This window comes from Phyllostomus hastatus, unplaced genomic scaffold (genome assembly GCF_019186645.2).
Source record: "Phyllostomus hastatus isolate PE091 unplaced genomic scaffold, TTU_PhHast_1.1 phas_contig_40, whole genome shotgun sequence".
NCBI lineage: Eukaryota > Metazoa > Chordata > Mammalia > Chiroptera > Phyllostomidae > Phyllostomus > Phyllostomus hastatus.
Genome location: NW_025333872.1, coordinates 45,031,627 through 45,044,824, shown reverse-complemented (window position 1 = coordinate 45,044,824; position 13,198 = coordinate 45,031,627). Strand labels below are relative to the sequence as shown.

Genomic DNA, 13,198 nt, shown 5'->3' with positions numbered 1-13,198 from the left:
GGAAGTGTCTTTGGAAATTCCTAAAAATATGGTACTCATTAATGTGTGTTCTGTTATGTACAAAGATGTAAAACATTCTGTTATTTTTTGACAGAAGAAGCTGAGAGCATTTCTTGGGGGTAAACATCTCGCTCTAAGAAACCACTTGTAAAATAATACAAGATAAGTAAAAGTGAATTTTAGCTTCCCTTAGGTTGAATTTTATGAAATTGACAATTTTAGAAGTCAGAAACATTCAAGTACTGGCAGACTTATATAGTTCAATTTATTGACAATGTCAGTGAAATTTAGATAAAAATAGAGAAAGTGTAAACCCAGGAACTAGAAATCTGAAGACCTTGGTTTATAGCTGATGAGAAGATTCTCGGAGGGAACACATTGGAAAGTTGAGAAGCAAAGGCTTAGTGAGGTGTGTCGGGACCTAGCAAACAGATTTACTTTTCTATACCAAAGATGTGCGCATTGGTAGTGATTCCAAATGAGGATTAGGTTGGAACACATTCATGACAGACTTTTTTGAAGGAATTTAAAAATGTCACAAATGCATGTTCTTGAGGAGTAGAATAAAAAATTGTTATTGATTGAGGAGAGTTCGTGTTGCCATACAGAAGAGGGACATGACTAACAAACCGTTTGGATTAGTCAGTTCTGCAAACATGGACACTGAGAGAAGCTGACTAAAGTTAAAATTATGTTATTTTTCAAAAACAGATCATGAACATTGTTCTGTTTTATCAATATCTTTGTTCTTGATTTTAGAATTTTCATAACAAGTGTCTATGGTTTTTAAAACTTAAAGTTATTTTTAGGCAACTAAAGTCAAGTCGGACTGTTGGTCAAGTTATTTTCCATGTATTTTCCTACAAACTGGTGCACCACCTGAAAAGTTCACTCCCTGAAAAGGTGAAGCTTTTAAATCACTTAAATGTTTTGGTATTCTAATTTGAGAGAAAATATGAAACTTTTTTTATTTTTAGTTTTTGTTTTCATTTTTCAAAGATAAAAGTCTAAATGATGAGTCTCTTGGCAGAGGAAAAGTTGTTAGTATTTGACAGGTCTCAGTGTCAAAGACTTCATGGACTGTCAAAACAAGGACAAACATCCTTGGGGCAGAGACAGAGAAATATTTACATTCCCCAGACACCCAGTGGAGTTTCATTTCTTTTGACACCTTCCCTCTGTACTAGATTCAAACATAAAGGGAATGACAGGAATATCAGATAACTTAAATTCAGAGTTCATTTCTAGAAACAAAATAATAGAAATGATTAAGAACAAAAAAATAAATGTATTCAGTTTTCATTTTTTGGAATGCCTAAAGTACTGTTCCTTTGTTTTCCTTGAAAGTGAAATATCATGAATACATAATTGGCATATCAAGAGTTAATAAATATTTTTATTGCTCAAATTCAAATATGTATAGAATCAAATTGAGTTCTGATGTAGAACAATTAACACCTTCTTTCTTTTTTTTTCATTTTGAAAGTCTGAATTATTAAATTCTGAGACAAGTTTGTACAATAGTAGGAGATTACCTATGCAGTTCAGTTATGTAATGACATGGATGTTAATATTCCTTTTATAGGGTAATATTTATTATTTCATACTTGTATTGTTGAACTGCTATTGAACAATTATATATGCATCATTTTCAATGATGAAAAAACATGGTAATTTTAAAATAATTCCTTCTGGTAAACAATTCTCTAGATAAAAGGTTTTTTGTTTTTTTTTTTTTTTACTTGGGGTCTCTGGTTAACACTTCATGGTGAGACTTGACATCTCTGAACCTCCTCATGCATATGGAAATCTTGTGTATAAGGAAATACACTGTGTTTTTCTGGGGAGTTTGCTTTCATCAGAACTTCAGATATATTAATGTTTTAATTAACTTAGATTAATTTACCAAATGAATCAATGTACTTTATAGTATTTAAGTAAAGTTGCTTGGGATTTGTCAGGAATTTAGAAAGCCCCCAACTTTCAAATGCCTTAGATTTTAAAACACTTTTAATAAAATGCCATGAAAATAATCAGTAAATTGATGGTTCTGTTTATAAGCAAGTTCACAAAATTCCTGGCTGAATGCTGAATAAAGGGAAGTTTCTTTGATCACACTTAAGAAATAGAAAGGGGGTATTGTAAGAAGGCAGTGAGGTAGATAGTTGCCAGGAGGATTTAGTCAAACTCAAGACATGTCTGTGAGCAAGAAACACATGGGAAAAGATAATGTGCATAAGTATAATGATACCCACACCCCAGTGCTTTGTGACTTGATTAACACTGTTTGGAAGCTCATTGTATTTTCATGTACGTCTAACTTTCTCAAATTTTTACTGAATAGAAGCAATTAGAATCTAGTTATTTACAATCGAAATCAAGGCAGAGTTTTCTAAATAAGTTTCCAGTTTTCATTCTTCTCAAAAATCTGCAGATGTATAGCCCTTTCAAAGAAAAGTCTTTCTGTATATAAAATGCAGTCTAGTGTGATAAATATTACAGAAATTGAAAATACTCATAGTTAGCATTCACATCAGTTGTCCTTTAATTGCATTTATGTCCTAATTAATTCAAATAACATTATTGCTTTCAAATTTTGAAATTCTTCATTGTATAGATTAGTTTTTTTTTCTGTGTATATTACCCAACAAAGTTATTTTTTCTCACTTTGGGTTAGGCCAATACAATTTTTATTTTATTAGTAGATAGACATAGGATGATGAAAAGTAGGCTTCTGAAAGTACATGGGACATAACAATAAGTTCTTAAAGTGGTCCATTTTAAGACATTTGTGAGATTTGAAAATATATCAAGCTCTAAATTTTTTTGTGAACCCTCAATTGTTTTCAAAGCCACCACTAATTTATATCTTCATATTTTTATATTAAGATAGACACAAAATTTTGATTTCTTGTAAAACTTTGCCATAATCTTGTAAGTGGGGTTCAAAATATTTAATTATATGAAATGTGGGTTACATTATGTGAGGTTAACCAAGTGAAATGGGCATGAGCGGAGAGCAGAAGCCAATCACCTTACATCCTATGTTGAGTTAATACAGGCCCATTAGCATGGGTCATTCTGTGCTTCTTTTTCTCTTAATCACAGCAGTCACACTAGCCATACTGAAACACAACCAATGAGCAACTTCTGTCTTTATTTCTAAGTAATTTTTTACAGTGTATGACAGTCCTCCCTATTGTATCCCAGTGGTGTTTTATAGATGGCATTGACCCTAGTTGCTTCTTACTCCTCAGGCACCTATCTAAACTTAGAGATGGCTTATAAATGTTTTTTTCTTTGACTTTTATTACAATACTAAGGCTATATCTGGACAGACAATACCAGGGTGTTTTTCAGTAATTTCACAAAAAGATGTTTTAATGAATTTCATGAATAATTGTGTAATGCTCTAAGAAGTCGAAGATCTTACCTTACCTGTCTATGAGCCTTATTGTTTCCAAAAATTCCTAACAATCTGCAGATAGTGATTCTTATTTTCCTAATTGGAAATATAATGAAGCTAACCAAATTAAAAACCACAGAACCTCTAGGTTCGGTTTGTGCCCGATTTATCCCCTGTTGGCTGGTTAATGCTCAAAGGGAATGCACAGTTAATGCCAAACCATGCTCTGTGCAGGCCGAGGTTCCCAGCAAGTGCTCCTTTAGGTGAGGGCATGATAATTAAGGGGAACATTATGGTCCCAAAATTGATTCCCAATCCAGAACATCTTATTTTAAAAGTTATATATTGCTTCTTCTCCATTAAAAATGTGTAAACCACTGTAGCTTTGAGAACTGGAAGTTTTATTTTGTATTGCATTAAATGTTGTTTCTCTGCTATAATAATAAGCATGAAATTCCTATAATGTCATAGGAAGCTGCAGGGATTAATTAACCCTTTTATTTCTGTAAGAGTCATTAAATGGTACTACACTGTGTTCATTAATGCAAAGACAAGAACTTCTTGTGTTCAAAACTAGAGAAGCTTATGGGAGAGTTGTTGACCAGTATTAGGTCAGAAGGATCATGATAAGATTTAGGTTTATCTTTTAAAAGATCATTTAGAGAGAAAGAAAAAAGGAAGGCTCCTTCTACCTGCGTTGCTTCTTTCTGGACATCAGAAGGAAGACAAACTATGAGAGGGAAACAAGTTCCGAAGTGGTAATAAAGACCGCAGTAATGTTACGGACATGGGAACGGAGCCTTGTCCAATCAGAAGATACTGCGTGCGTTCACACACCAGCAAACTCAAATACAGGGAAAGCCACTCCTTTCCCAATTCAAAAGTACCCCAACTGTTTATGATTTTATCATTTTGAATAATAAAGTTTTTAGAAGTTTTTATTTACTTATGCACAACCTGTTTATATAACTTATCCCAACTTCCCAAAGTGCATTCCTTGTACTTCTACGTGGTTCAACAGAGAGTGCTTTGGAATCCAAGCAGAGTGCTTCCCTGGAATGTTGTACAAAGCCACATGAAATTGTTTGTATTTAATGTATTTTTAATTTAATTCCTCCTATAGTTATATATTTGTGACCTCGACAGAGTTACCATTTGTGTATCTTTGCTTATAATACATACGAGGTGCCCGTGGAAAACGCAGGTGAAGAAGATGTCTAGTAAGCTGATGTATAAAAATATAGTGATGAGGGGAGAATTGGGGCTGAGAACTTTACACTTACAACACTCCTCAAAAATTACTGTAATTAAGTTCGTCTGTTTACCTTTTAAAGTTTATCAACTTGCATATATAGGTGTTTAAAAATTCAAATGGACTTTTTTTAAACAAAGGACTTTCTCCAAAAATTGTTGATAACAGCTACTTTATTCATTCCATCCTACATTCTTTTACATTTGTATGTGCTCTTCATAAATGTCAACAAGCATCTTAAGGATCTGATTTCCTACAAATAATAAGTTAATCAACATTTCTTCAAGCCAGTTTATTGTCTGCCTACCTTTGACTTTACTTTCTTAAAAAACTCAAGGTCACCTCTTTTTTTCAATCATTTTCCCTTATATTTCTGCTATATTATGTCACTACCCAAGATTTTAACCCCCCAATGAATATTTTGTGAGTCCTTCTCTTTTGAATTATTTGCCTTCCTATTATTTTCCTTGTGCTGCTCATATTTGTGACAATGTCTACTTTTCAAGATCTGTTTTTTCTTTTCATATCAGTAAAAAAATAAGTCTGAATGAGTAATTTTGGACTTTCTGATTGCCACATATAAATGTTTATGGAGGCCTATTTTTCATTAACACTCATAACAATGTAAATAGCATTTTAGGCTATTATTACATATAAATAAGCAGTTATATGCTGATAAAAGTTTAACAACCAGAACTCTGAGTAGGAAAGCCCTGATTTGTAACCTTTCTCAATTTCTTAGTGGAACCCCTTGCCCTCCTCTCCTCCCACAAGGCTGGTTTTGGTCTGCCACTGTGAGGTCACTGAACTTGGAGCCCCAAGGTGACTTAATCATCTTAGGAACCAGTACTGATTGGCTCCCACACCACTGTATCTGACAACACTATACACTTTCTAACATTTAAGCTTCATATTATTTAAAATAGTATTGTGCTTGGTGATGTTTTATCATGGTACATTCACATATTTTGATACTTTGTTTAAAAGCATTATTTGAACTTTGCAAAAATTGAAACTTTGGAGGTTCCCATTTTGGGTAACATAGAACTTCCTTTTACAACTTAAAAAATGTATAAATTTATGGAGAAATGTGTACATGCACAACTATATATTATGCATGTAAAATAGTTCCATAACATCTTTCCTTTTGAAAACCTCTGGGATGACATTAAAAAATTTTCCATCTATTGCACTCTGAGTGAACTTAATTGCTGCTCTCTATTGCTGAATTAACTACAAAATGTCATCATATCCTGCACCTTATGCACCCAGTAATAACATGCTTAATATTCATGGATATTTTGGAAAAAATAAGTCTTTTGCAAAGCAGAGTGCTTCACTTTTATCAGGATAAATCACTTTGCCTACTAGGCAATTTATTTAATTATACCTGAACCTCATTTGGTAATATCTTTAATGTCCTTTTGGCCATTAGGTTATAAAAGCAATAGAAGAAGGTTATCGTTTACCTGCACCCATGGACTGCCCAGCTGGTCTTCACCAGCTGATGCTGGATTGTTGGCAGAAGGAGCGCTCCGAAAGGCCAAAGTTTGAACAGATAGTTGGAATTCTAGACAAAATGATTCGAAACCCAAATAGTCTGAAAACACCCTTGGGAACCTGTAGTAGGTAAGAAAAACCTGAAGAAAAGGAATCTGGAGAAATTAAAATATTCATAGGAATCATTTTTCTCCTCAGCCCCACCCCCTTGGCAAGTTGACATTTGTGTTAAATTATAGATCCATATTAAATATACTGTGTTTGCAGAAGATTTTATTTTTTCAGATCCCTAATTAAATTAGTGTTTAAAGAGCTCTATTAATTATTATTGCTTTTTTCCTTAAAAGTTACGATAGATATCAGTGGCTGTCATTTAGAAAAAAAATTATTATTTTTTTTTTTTTTTATTTTTAGGGAGGGAAGGGAGGGAGGGAGAGAGAGAGAGAGAGAGAGAGAGAGAGAGAGAGAGAGAGAGAGAGAGAGAAACATCAGTGTGCGGTTGCTGGGGGTTATGGCCTGCAACCCAGGAATGTACCCTGGCTGGGAATCAAACCTGGGACACTTTGGTTCCCAGCCCGCGCTCAATCCACTGAGCTACGCCAGCCAGGGCTAGAAAAATTTTTTAATTGGAATTTTGTAATTAGGTGACATTTCACATTTTCAAATTACTATTATTATTGTGATTATTATTATGTAAATTTTTATCACTGTCTCCTTGGTTTGTTACATAGTATCAATTTTATTATTTGCTTGTAGTTAGTAAAATGATTCTCTGACATTAACATTTATAAAAATAATTCAATACCTGATTAAAGAACTATACCAGCTTTAAACAAGTCTGAAACACTCCATTCTTTGCACTTGGCTTCCTCCATTGTAATGCATGGTAGTAGCTATTCAGCCTCAGTGGCCAGGTAAGCCTGCTCTCTGGTCTGCACTGGTTGTCCCTTAGGCCTTGTGAAAGCGTGTGAGCCACAAGGTGCTCATATGGCTGCCAGCAGTGCAGTGGACACAGAATGTCTTAACAGCAGCCTCCTTTTCTAAACAAGTCAGTCCACAGCCAAATGTGTTTCCTTTACTCCCAGCTACAATTGGAAAAGCAAATGAACAAATATTTACTGATTACAGTACTGTTGACTATATTTTAAAAATGCATAAAACATGCAATCTGGTGGCCATCATATATAAATAAAATATAAATTTTGGAGTCTGTAATTACTGGGTAAACTTTATGAGATTTTATTAGCATATCTATTCATTTTTATATTTTATAAGTATTATAATAACATTAATTAAAGTATGCAATTTTATTCCCTATACCCTTATTTTTGTATGGTGCAAGATCTTTTCCCTTGTAGTTCATGAAAAAAAATTATTTGTTTTATTTTTATCTAGGCCAATAAGCCCTCTTCTGGATCAAAACACTCCTGACTTCACTACATTTTGTTCAGTTGGAGAATGGCTACAAGCTATTAAGATGGAAAGATATAAAGATAACTTCACAGCAGCTGGCTACAACACCCTTGAATCAGTTGCCAGGATGACTATTGAGTAAGCTTAAACTTTAAAAATTATATTTAAGAATGTATTAAGTACAATCCAAGCTTTACCATTCAAGGTATATAAAAGAGGTATGAACCACAAAACCATGGAGAAAAGTATCTCTTTAATAAATGCCTTCTATGCACCAGGCATTATGCTAAATGACCTTTTCACGTATAGTATCTTTTTTTAATCCTCACAGCAACAGTTTTGCTAAACTCAGCAGTTTCACCCACAAGGCTAAGGCTCAAAACTTAAGAATTTTCCCCAAACTGACTCAGTTAAGTGGTAGCTAATTTGTCTCTGCAGCCAATGTGCTAAGCATCATTCAGTGAGACTTTCTTTTTTCATTAACCACGGTATCGTTAGGTTCCTACTCTTTCTTCACTGCAAAGGAGGATTTCTTTCACCATGTTTGTATCAGACATTACAAATCTCAAAGTTTCAAACCCAACACCAGAATGCATTAGGACATTCAATACGATTATTTTCTGAAGAGGTCAAAGGAAACAATTTAATTCACTGTAACTATTGTAAAAGTTTAGTTTAACTTACCTATTGGAAAGTGTTGATTGAGTCAAAAAAATGTTTAATGTTAGGAATCACCTGATAAAACAACTTAGAAATTGCTGTGATCTTCAAGTAAAAACTAATTTTCTGCTTTGGCTCCATCGTCAATTATGTGACCTTAGGAAAACAATTGAATATATCCCAACCTTGCCTTCTTTGGCTACTACATAACTCTTATGGATGATGCTGTTTCTCTCAGTCAATGTGTTTGCAAATGAGAAACAATTATCAAGTTCCCATTAGTGGGGTCCTTTTCACCTGCTGTTGTGAGAAGGATTTACACTTTTCAGATGAAATGAAGGCCAGCAATCCTTCCCAGTGTCAGGATATGCCATGTACATGAATTTAACAATGCCCATCCTATCTTGTCTAGTTTTCTGCTAGGCACCACATAGTCAGAGCTGGCACAATTATCCTTGTCTTTCCAGAGTAAGCTACTCCTCTTAAAGACCTTGCCTCTCAAAGTCTTATTAGATACTGCTGCAGAATACCACCGCACTGTCCTGTTCCTGTGTGTTAGCTGCTTGAATACCTAAGCTCAGTCTTTCTGGCCATCAGGAAAGACAAAAGTACATACACAAACCCAGTTAGCTAACGTCTGATTTAAACTATTAAACATGGGTAATGGGTATTGTACTCTTTAAAAAAAAATTATTGAACAGAACTGAAAGTAAGTATATGACCAATAGTGTGCTCAGAACTACCATATAATTAAACTCTATCAAAATTTATACAATCAATGAAAATTCTTGTTCTACTAGAGGCCAGAACTGTTTCTGTTCATACCATACACCTATTTTAATAACGAAATATTTTAAATTCCACTTAGGTTCAAGATTACAATGTTTCAACTAACATTTCCTAATCTTACCTTAAGTTAATAATAATTTTAACACTTTGATAATTTGCTACATGAAATTTCAAATCACTTTTAAAATATCTTATCGGCAAATAGCCCGAGGAGTGCAGTTTTCACAGAGGAGAAGGTGATGCAGGTTGCTGACCTGACCTGCTGCAGGAATGTGACCCACAATACCCGCAAACATCAGTATGGGATCTGTTCCCATAAGATACACAGATCATTTAATTAAAGAGTTGACGACAGTCTACTACTGAATAAATTATTGGTAAGATAACTAACAAAAAAATCATCTGCCTTTTTCAGCGATGTGATGAGTTTAGGGATCACACTGGTTGGCCATCAGAAGAAAATCATGAGCAGCATTCAGACTATGAGAGCACAAATGCTTCACTTACATGGGACCGGCATCCAGGTGTGATGGGCGCTTCTCCCTCGTGCGGGAGGCTGCGGACTGGAGAGAACAGTGCTGGCCTTTGGTGTGTGCATAGGATGCTGCTACAAGACAGCTGAGTCCTGGGTCCTTTCTACAGTGAAGAGAAGATTGATGAAGCACCTACACACTTGAACTCCTAAGTGCCACCGGAATATATAAAAAGGGAATTTAGGATCCACCACTGGTGGCCAGGAAAACAGCAGTGACAATAAACAAAGTACTACCTGAAACACATCCAAACACCTTGAGCTCTCTAACCTCCTTTTTATCTTATAGACTTTTTAAAATGTACATAAAGAATTTAAGAAAGAATATATTTGTCAAATAAAATCATGATCTTATTGTTAAAATCAATGAAATATTTTCCTCAAATATGTGATTTCAGACTATTCCTTTTTAAAATCATTTGTGTTTATTCTTCATAAGGACTTTGTTTTAGAAAGGTGTTTATAGCTTTGGACCTTTTTAGTGTTGCTCTATGACACATTACTACACTGGGTACTTTTGAAAGAATCTCAAATTAAAAAAAAGGAAAAAAAGAAAAAAATAGCATGATTGAAGATATCTCTGTCAGAACATTGGTATCCTTTCTTGTGCCATTTTATTTTGTTTAATCCGTGCTGTTTTGATATTGTTTGCTAATTGGCAGGTAGTCAAGAAAATGCAAGTTGCCAAGAGCTCTGATATTTTTTAAAAAGAATTTTTTTTTGTAAAGAGCAGACAATGCTATCTTTTCAATGAAAAAAGCAATAATGATCCATAAATACTATAAGGCACTTTTAACTGATTGTTTATAAAGTGATTTTACTAGACAGAATTTACTAAAAACAAAACTCAAATTGTAGGCTTATGACCACAGAAAATAGGCACTTCATCTAGAGAATGTTGGTGAAGGCAAGTCTCTGAAAGCAAGAACTATCCAGTGTTATCTAAAATATAGTGTGAGCACATCAAGATTTTTTTTAATATCGTGACATTAGGGAATTTAGGAGAAATAGTTGGCATATATTTTATATCTTGTTCTGTTTAATGCAGTCCAAACAGAAGTGGAAAGAATTAAGTTTTATATTAGAACTCTGAAGCATGATACAAGGGGCAGTTCACAATTTTCACCCTTCAAAACAAATTTGCTGCACAGGATATCACCAATGCAGTTCAAGAAAAAAATTATTTTATTTGTGAACACTGAGAAACTTAAGTGAAACAACCCTTTTTACCATGGGCGAAAGAGGTGAAGGATCTGACTTTCTTTCAGCTTTATTTATTATTCCATATTATTTGATTACATGTTAGAATTTCACAAGCAATAATTAAATGTCTTTATAGCTATTTCAGGAATGTATACATATTGTGAGTACTGCTTTCAAAAGTTATGAAAATCATGAACTACCCCAGAATTGAACTGTTGTATTTCCAAAGAGAATTGGGCTGTTTATAATGATTTTAATAGAGAAAGATCCCAGGGATCGGTCATAATTGGTCTTGTTTGATAATGTGGGCATCCACAAACAAACAAATAACAGAAACAAAATCTGTAAATGTTCCTTTGTAAAACTTGTAAATTTTATTTATACTGTCTTGTTTTGTACACACATTTCTCTTAGTGGGCTCTGAATACTTTGAAAATGCACTATATTTTTCTATTTTACTTGCAGAGCATCACAAAAGAACAGGTATTTTCAGTGCTACATAATGTGTTTTCCCACATTTAGGACCAAAGATGGCTATAGAAAAACTCAAATGGATTGCTTCCCAAACCCCTTCCCACCCCTTTTTTTCTTTTAAATCACTGTACAGTGTTATTTGATATTTTTATTTATTTTTGATTGACTAGAAAAATCATTTTAATTTCACTAAAATGTTTTTTGTCCCTAAGGAAAAATAATCTGTAAAATAATTTTAATTAGCATAATACAGTCACCTAGACACTTCCATTTGTAATCTTTGTAATAGACTGTAAATATATTTTTGGAACTATAACACAATGTGCTTGAGGGTTATTTTTCAGTGTCTGCAGTGTATACAAGTGTTTATACTAAGTACAGCACTTTACAATTCTAATCAGTAGCATTGGCCTTTGTGAGAATGAGTGGAAGAGTTTGAGTGAGTGTTCTTAATTCCATTTGGATTCTAGACTCACTAATAATGAAGTTCTTTTCTTGTTCATAGCTTAAGGTGCTTATTTTTTCTATTAAAATTAAATTAACAAAAAGCCATTCTAGAAATAGAAGACATAGTATGGTACATGCAAACGGTGTCTTTCCTGCTTTTTTCTAGCACTAGATTTATAGTTGAGTAGTCTTTCTTGAGTAGAAGGGCAGAATAAAAAGTTTTTTTGATTTTTTTTCAAAAATAACTTTTCTTCAGCAATATACCTCATCTGCCTTAAATTTTTTACAGCTCTTTACAGGGAAAGGGGAGAAGGGATGGGAAAGACACACAGCACAATAGGAAGTGTATGATGACATCACTCTCTCGTTTGTAAGTTTCATTTCCCAATTGACATTATAATTTGAAACATGTGTGAAACAGATATTCAGAGAAAAAAAAGATTAACATTGTAATGCTGATTGTAATACTCTCTTCCAGAAAGAGATGAAATGGTTTTAACAGTAAGAATGTATAACTTGCACCTTGAAATCTTTTTTTTTTTTTAATAAATTAGTGCTCAGGGGAGGAAAAGTAAAGAAAGCAAATGTCAAAAGTAAAATTCAAAAATTACAAAAATGCAAAAAAATGGCCTCCTTGCTTTAATAGAGCCACCTTTTTTAGAACACTGTCTTCACACTTGACTTGTGTTTTGCATTCAGTACTGAAATAAAGGTGATGTTTATGACATCTGGATCGAACGTTTTCTCAGCAATTGATCTGAGCCTCGTTTCCTAGGACTGGTGGTTTATGCTTGTCAGAGCACTCTTAGTTGAATCATATTGTACACTTATGTAATCTACATTAGCTAGTACTATTTAGGACTATATTTTAATTGCTCCTCTTATCCGTGATTTTAAGACAATTAAAATGGTGTAATTCACCTCTCTTTTTTTTATTTAGGTAATGCTGATATTCTCCCTTTTGTTTCCTGAGTAGCTTAGAACTGTGCTGCTCACAGATGTGCATGTTCAAATAAATTACTGATGTGTATTTTTTTGCTTATATGTGGAGAAATCATGGGGAACTTGGGGCGAGATGTGCTTTTTGTTGGTTGAATTTGTCCCTCCTTGCCTAAGAATTATTACAGGGGTCATCCTTTTCTAAGGACAAACTGCTTTTGAACAGTGTCTTCAATGTATCAAGCACAAGTAACTCTTTCTTCAACACAGATCATAAGTCTCTTTTTACCAGCTTAAAATAATAAACGAGTCTATTAGACAATGTAAAGAAAACCCTGTCTCCAGTCATTGGCGGATTCATTTATGGCCCTGACTTATTCTTTATTTTCTTACACAATATCATGAAGGGAGATATTGAGAGTAAAGGTGTTATTGAAATATTTCAGTGGACCCATCTGACTATGAAGAGAATTAATACCCTTTGCCTCCCTCATCCTCTTGCCTTCTGATTTTATTCTACTCTAACTATTAAAGAATAACAAGTTAAGAAAAGGCTGTTAAAAGGCTGTACTGTCAGACATTT

General features: G+C 33.8%; 1 protein-coding gene across 4 annotated transcripts in view; it reads left to right on the top strand.

The window, feature by feature from the left end:
* The window catches only part of EPHA7 (EPH receptor A7), a 175,502-nt gene extending 162,559 nt beyond the window's left edge, over positions 1-12,943 (top strand). For all 4 annotated transcript variants that reach the window (XM_045843267.1, XM_045843265.1, XM_045843264.1 and 1 more), the window contains exons 15-17: positions 6,094-6,287; positions 7,554-7,709; positions 9,436-12,943. In XM_045843267.1, coding sequence (XP_045699223.1) covers positions 6,094-6,287; positions 7,554-7,709; positions 9,436-9,550 — 465 coding nt within the window. In that variant the 3' untranslated portion in view covers positions 9,551-12,943. The remainder of the gene's footprint in view (positions 1-6,093; positions 6,288-7,553; positions 7,710-9,435) is intronic.
* The last annotated feature ends 255 nt before the right edge of the window (positions 12,944-13,198 follow it).